We start from the raw sequence: 7,713 nt of genomic DNA on the forward strand, positions 1-7,713 counted from the left end.
TTCTCTGTTGTCATGGAAAACACGAAGGTGTTCGTGTGTTTATCTTTTCTTCTTCTTCACGGTTTGGCGATGTGCATGTAAAAGCTGCCTGTTGTTGCAATGCTGCCATCTTTTGGAGCTGTGTAACTACTGCAATAGTATTTTCCACTTTTTTATTTTAAAATTAAAAGGCATGTCGAACATCGCACTATTCATTATTTTTTTTTTAATCAAACCCTCAAGAAATCAAGTCATATAATGTAGGTATTCACTCATCTCTGAGGCACTTCACACGTGGGTTGATTTTCAATGTACATGTAATTATGGTTTTCATATTGTTTTAGTGCTCCATTTGAAAACCCACTTACATATGTTTTATAAATTACTTTGATCTATTATTCGTAATTGCATTTTTAGCATCGGATTTGATAATGCTGTACATAAATTGGCATTTTTGTTAAAAGCACGTTGATACTAAGCACATTACAATGAGCCAAAAAAGCATCTTCAATAAACACAGACGGGATAGGATAACCATGTCCTTTTATTTCTTTCACTTGTTCATTGTCAAATGTCACGTTGTTTTTGTTTATCAAATAACCACAAACGTAAATCTGCCTTTATTCCCATCCTATATGTTCTTCCCCAAAGATTTGTTGTGCACATACACCTACTGTAAATTTACACTAGTAGCTACGTTTTTATCCACAGTACTGGCCATGACCTGGTTATTTGCATCCAAAACTTAGCATGGGAAGCGTGTACTGGCCTCATTACATCTATACTATGCAAGAAAATCACGGTTTGTGTTTAACTTTTTGCCATTTACCTTATTCTCCAGCAAGTCAACATCACAGAATGACAATATGAGGAAAACATTCCCTGCCATTTATCTTTTCTGCTTTATTGTCGAGATGTTGACCACTTCCTGTTTTGAAAAATGTTCCACAGAACAAAATAAATACATAATCAATCGTGATAAATATCATGTTCGAACTCCAGTCAACTGGATTCAAATGCTGGATGTGTCATCTTGACAGCAGGTACTTCTGATTTGGCAGCAGAAGCCTACAATAGATCATTGGCTTGGGATGTGGGGGAAGATGGTTACAATTGCTTAAATACAGGATGGCGTCACATTTTCTGTCAATTTCTTCACCAATATTGCCGCATAAGCATGCACATCTACTAGTGCCTAAAACTGGGACTGTGCACAGGATGTCAGTGGCCCTTGTAGTCTGGGGCCCGACGTAAACAAAATTGCATGAACACAAGTCATCAAACACTATTGTGCATGTTTGTCGACACACACACACACACACACACACACACACACACACACACACACACACACACACACACACACACACACCACACATTCTCAATTGATTTTGTCTTTTCTTTAATTGTAGTGATGAACAATAAATATTTCTCATCAAAAACATGTGCATTGAAGAAGACATATCATTCACAAGGTAAGTGTACTTCTTCATCTTCGAGAAGAACTGTTCAGCTACTTGGCTGTTGAGTCACCCTGCAAGCTAAGGAATAAGGCCGATCCACCGAAGTACCGGTATGTCTTTCTCATCTTTGTTGTTAGCTTCATGTAGCTGGTCACACAGCATATAATGATGAGCAAATCCTGTCGAGTTTACACGATCCTCTCATCATTATATGTACATTGTGCAGTGTAGATGGATGACAGTCATCTGTGGAATTTTCACTGTATGGCTCCAAAAGCCAAGGAAGCTGCTTGTATTTTCTCAAGTGTTGGTGGAGCAAAACGTCCTTCTTGTGGCTGGAACGGTATATTTTTTGACTCTCTTGGGTTGGTGTGGTTCACAAGCTCTCGTGCAAAATCATTAACCGATACGTTGCGCAGACGTTCACATGCCAATAGGATATTAGCCAGGACCCGAGGCCCTTAAGCCTTGATGTTGGATTTCAAGCTGTACACCAAACACATGATCACAGCTCAACTACCTTGATGAAGGAAAACAATGAAATCATTGTCAATAAGAAGTACAATAATTAAATATTTATTTACAACAATGGCCAACGAAAGCAGAAAACCGACCAACCCAGAAAAATGCTAAGCTATCACCTGATGCTCCCCAGATCTTCTCAAACATGGTTTCCCAAGAAAGAAGACACTTTAAATGCTCTTCATTTTTCACAGACAGGAAATGCTCCGGTCGAGCCGCTGGGTACTTTTTCGAGTAGTGAACATATGAGAGCGGTCTTCTTTGGAATTTTTCACTGGAATAGATGTGACACAAAATACCAAATTAATTTGATCATTTTCACCTTTGTTTAACCTGTGAAGTCTGTATTCTGCTCATATTTCGTCATGCTGTATAACTTTCCCATGCCCGCAGTGTAGCTTGGCGTCCTTGTAACAATCATCACCTAGAATTGGAATACTCCCTACTGAAGACGCACAAACTTTGGAATGCGCCAAGCTGAGAATCGGTTGAGGAGAAACGAAAGTTATGATATCACAATTTGTGTCTCGGTACCGCCCTTCTGATGGTATAAAAATGATGTGAATCTCTTCCTGCTTCGCACTCGTGACGCGCAGCCATTGTCTGTAATTCGTGGGTGCCCCGAATATTCTGTTATTAAAAGCTTCGAAGGAACTGTTCATCGACTCCAGCCTTTATTTGGATTACCAACATTCTCCTCGTCCGAAATTCAACGAACACGCGGGGGAGAGGAGGCCGCTCTTCCCCCAACACCTGCCACGACATGCACACCAAATAGTAAACAGAATTGAAATTAGGCCTTGCTTACTTGGTTGCTAACAAACAAATTATGAAACAAAACCATCAAGAGGGTCAACAAACCTTCATATTGAACAGCCAAAGCAACATCCTCAAGGCTTGAATTCTACCCTTGGGCAAAAGGGAAATGGAAGAGCTTGCAGCAAGTTGTTCATCTCTTCACTCGAAGGATGTTGTTTTGCTGGAAAATAGTGATGTGTACCTTAAAAATAAACAAAACAAATAAACCATCAACATTCACCAATATAAATTCTTATAATAGACTAGCTAATATCCACCCACTAATATTTAGGTATGTGTGTTCACTGTTAAGTGGCTGTTGGAAGCCATCACTAAACGAGCCACAATCTCGATTTCTTTTTTGTGTTTCACTGCGTTCATGTTAGTCATCTTACCATTAAACACTACCACTCAATAACGTACATGTGTACTAGTTGTAATCACAACTTTGAAATGTCCTTCTTCCTCATTTTCTCCTTTCCATATGCTACCCTGACAACCTATACTGAATTTATAGTTAATATCTAACACACACACACACACACATGCTGTGCTTCTTAAAAATTGGTCAATCTGGAGACACCATTTTTTTTTTTATTGGCACTGCCCGGGTCCCTCCTAATTTTATTCTGTCCCACTACAAAGGCTAATATTTTCCATTGCTTTCAATTCAAATTTCACAAATTTTATCAACTACATAAAGACCTCTCCGAAAGTCTGTTTCATTTATTCCTTTCAATGGGTTTCAACAATTTATGGAGTGTTTGTTCATTTTCAATGCATTTTTTTTTCCTTGGGTGACAAATTAAACGACACCTCACCTGAATGCCATCCGCAAACTGTTTGGCTTGTGATCATTATTTTGTAAACCTGGGCCCCTGCTTTCTACAATTATTTCAAATTCAGCAGTTCACCTTTATTATATGTTGTCTGTTTTTGTCTTCAGCAAGATTTCCAATGGTACTAACCTTTTGAAAATTGGATATTCACAAGGTTATGAAACTCAGATTCAACAAAAGGGTCACCTAAAATCTCGACACCGATTGATGTTTCAATAAGACATTGGCCAGTAACTGGTGCAGTTTCACCAATTTTAAAATGTCACAACACTCCTAATATTTGTCTCAGGAAAAGAATGCGGTCGCTGATGGTGTAGTGGTCTGACTTGTGTGCGGGCAGTATGGGAGGAAAAAAACAATCATATTACAGGTACATTAATTCAAGACACATCACATTTTTAATGCAGGAATGCATCTATATAAAAAAAGACGATTCCATGTGTAGCTTTATACAGTACAATTCAAAGGACCGTGCATTTTAAACTCGAACATTTCGATTCGGTGTATAGGCGTTTTTAAATAAAAAACGCCTATTCCCTTCAAATCGGTGCAACCACCGAACGGTGATCACGTGGTTAGCACGTCTGGCTCACGGTTCTTCTGTTTTGGATTTGAATTTCGCCCAGCCCTGATTAATTTAGAAAACTTGACACACACATACCTATACGTCGCTAGAAAACGATCACTAATAATTGCTCATGAAATATTTACCCAACCATGAAACCTCATAGGTAATGGGCAACTCCACATAAAAGACATTAGTTCTTTTCAATATTAACTAAGAGCTTCCGGTCACCGAAGTGCAGTAAGGGTCCGTGGATAAATAAAGGTACTCCCCACTGAAGCAGGACTTTCAAAATTAAACTATTACACATTTTACGGTTCATTTTTGCCTTCATAAAAACTACGAGTGCTCGTCAGATACTGTGAACGGGTAGGTACATTCCTCGAGTTTGGTCTCGACGGACACTAGATTGAGCGGCAGAGCCAGGTCAAGGCATAACTGCAAAAACGCATGCGCGGCGTGATGACGTTCCAACCCTACAAGTGCTGTGTGAACAATAAATTTAGCTCTTAGGTGTACCAAGACCGAAAGGTATTAAAGTATTTGTCACCTCTTGTCTACTCTCATCAAAAGTGCATAATCTTTTACGTTTTATGTTTTTGTTCTTTTATGTTTTGCATTGAAAACATGAATTAAAAGGTTTACATTGAAAAAAAAAAGAAATAGCCGTTTTTTATAAAATTAGTTGGGAGCCACAGTGGCACTCTGTGTTAACAGCGAAAATGACATCTTAATCAAATAATAAAAGTAAAGCGTTAAAACGGATAGAAATAGCCGTGATATTTAGAACCGCCTTTTCCGGTCATGTGACATGTTGGCCGCGCGTCTTTCCAGTGTTGGCGGGTGTTTGTTGACTGCCAGACCCGGGGAGGTTTGCCTCACGTTTTAGTGCAACAGTCTTTACTAGTTGTAACCGCGTTCGCTTATAAATAACAACAATATGTCTCACTTGGCTAGAAGTAGAAGATGTGACGGAAACAACACTGAACTGGAGGACAGGTAACCTGGCTGAGTGGACGATTACAGTTTGTTTTGTTTTGGAAGACGATGGGCAGGCATGTAACGTCGTTGTTGGTTTAGTGTCGCTTAAACACTGTAACAGTTTGTTAAATGCGTATTGAGCGCACTTAGACTTGCAATGTAACGATTGCTAAACTTGTCTGTCGTGCTCAAGTGATGTTATTTTGATGTTACCTTTGTCTACTTTCACGGCCTAGTTGAGCTAGCTCGTCCTAAAGTCTGCAAAACAATTCCTCTGTTCTGTTTGTAATTCGTAGTCACGTTCAAATGTTTGTGGAATTGATCATGGCGAGTTGTGAATAAACCTCTCCTGCTACGTGACGATGAAATAAAGAAGCGCGTTTTGGTACCTTCTTGCGTCTCGCGACGCTAAATTTAGCTGGTTGCACGAACAGAAAGTTGAACGAGGAAGCAAATGGCGGGAGAAACAAATGGCCTCTTGTTCTCTTCATCGAAAGACACGCCGCTGTATTCTTTAGTTGACAACTCGTTCACGCATGTATCAAAGAATGTGAGATATTACAAATGGGTGGAACCAACACACAGTCTTTGTTTTAAATCCAAACATGGATTTTTTTTTCTGCTGTGGTATTTGTTGACTCCAATGTCCGTGAGGCAGTTTCAAATGGAGGGGGAAAAACAATGCACACGCGAGTTATTTTTCGGTTCAGCGAAGAAGCTGTTTTGAATGTTAATACAAACAACTGAAATTGGCATTTTGGAGAGTTTTAAAAGTTAAGATTTTCAATGGTCACTGTTTTCTCTGGTTTTGAAATTATTTTCCTTAAGTATATTTAAAAGAATGCACATATGCATTAAGTGAAATTTTATTATAGACCGGACCATACTCTGTATACGTACATATTTATTCAGGGATTATTCCAGCAAGCAGATTCGACTTGCTTTTATCCTAAACTGGAGTCAGAGTTGACTTCCCCTGAATTTGAAAACTGGGAACATTTGATCTAAATTATTAATTCAATGAAGCCAGAGTACACTCACCCCTTGAGCTAAAACCTGGCACGGTCACAGCAAAAATATATTATCACTGGAGCCCCAATATTGATTGATTCACCATGGAAACAGAAACATTCCAAGTTGCGATATCTAATGTGGCATATGAAAACCCTACTTGGTGGGAATTTGATAAAACATTTGTACTAATTGACAAACATTAAATTAATATTCAACACATTGTTATTCAATACAATTGTATTTATGTATTTGTGTTTTTCATTTGTATTGCTGTATCTGGCCAGAGAATGTTTTGAAGATGAATGACTGACTTTGATGAAAAGCATACAGTTTGATCAGAAATTAATCTGGGAATGGCAGTATTTCATTTTAGATTTACTTGTGCCTCAATGTGTATGGGATTGTGGAAACATGAACAAGATATGCTTCAGGTGGGAAACAACTGGTAAAAAGTTGGATTTAGCGCACTCACTGTGCTCGAGACCGGTTTTGGTTCATGGCGCCCGCGACCATGGTGGCTCAGTCTGAATTTTTGAGGTGCTATGTGGTCCCTCTCCTTCTGGTCCTCGCGGCCATCCCATTGCAAACAGTGCAGCAGCACAAAGATTCTCATTCCACAAAAATAATAATAATAATAATAATAATAAAATTAATAATAATAATAAATGGGGCTGATTGCAATAATGTTGCCTGTTAAGGCACACAACAAACGCCATCAGTACTATCGCAGTACTATGCAGTAAGTTATGACCTGGTTAGTAATTCACCACTGCTATAAGATGTTGGAAAAGCCAACCTGTGTTGTCTTTGTGAGATATTAAAATTAGCTTGATGATGCAAAACATTAAGTTTGATAAATATCCAAAGACATTTGAAAGTGGGAACTACTTTTTAGTGATGCAGTGTAATACCTCAACATTTTACAGTTTAGGTTTATTCATCATTGATGTGAATGTTCTATGGCAGGGGTGTCAAACTCATTTCACATGGTGGGCCACATACGGCCTGGGTAGATGTCAAGTGGGCCGGACCATTAAAATGATACCATACTTTGCTATAAATAACCAAAACAATATGTCTTTCCTTTGTTTTGGTATAAAGAAGCACAAGAACATTAGGAAAATGTTGAAATTAAATGAACATATCTTTTACAAAACATTTCATGAAGCACCTTACATTTCCTTCGACAAATGTGCAATTTACTTTTATCATTCACATATATGCATTGCAACTGATCCCACTGATTGTACAAACTTTAACAAGTAATTGGTTTTGAAAAATATAGTAATGCACTTTAAGATTAAACGAGATTTATAAAGAAAGGAAGTTTTAAACCATTTACACGTGCATATAAAATCTAAATGTAATCCCTGCCTACACCTTACAAACTAAGGAGCGTGCTATTAAATGTGTAAATGTGAGAGTGCTATTGATAGCGTCTGCTGTCATGGGTCTGTCTCAGTGATGGACTGAGGCTACTGTTGTCTTCTTCTCTGATCAAAACAGTGTCCCCTAGCGCAGGGGTCCCCAACTGCACCTTATTAAAAATATT

General features: G+C 38.5%; 1 protein-coding gene across 2 annotated transcripts in view; it reads left to right on the forward strand.

Annotated features, from left to right (window-relative positions):
* Positions 1-4,970: 4,970 nt before the first annotated feature.
* Positions 4,971-7,713, forward strand: part of slbp (stem-loop histone mRNA binding protein) — a 12,129-nt gene continuing 9,386 nt past the window's right edge. The window contains exon 1 of one of the 2 annotated variants that reach the window (XM_019881669.1): positions 4,971-5,165. In XM_019881669.1, coding sequence (XP_019737228.1) covers positions 5,107-5,165 — 59 coding nt within the window. In that variant the 5' untranslated portion in view covers positions 4,971-5,106. The remainder of the gene's footprint in view (positions 5,166-7,713) is intronic. The other variant, XM_019881668.1, reaches the window with a different exon arrangement.

Source organism: Hippocampus comes, unplaced genomic scaffold (assembly GCF_001891065.2).
Source record: "Hippocampus comes isolate QL1 unplaced genomic scaffold, H_comes_QL1_v1.1 scaffold270, whole genome shotgun sequence".
In the NCBI taxonomy this organism is placed as follows: domain Eukaryota; kingdom Metazoa; phylum Chordata; class Actinopteri; order Syngnathiformes; family Syngnathidae; genus Hippocampus; species Hippocampus comes.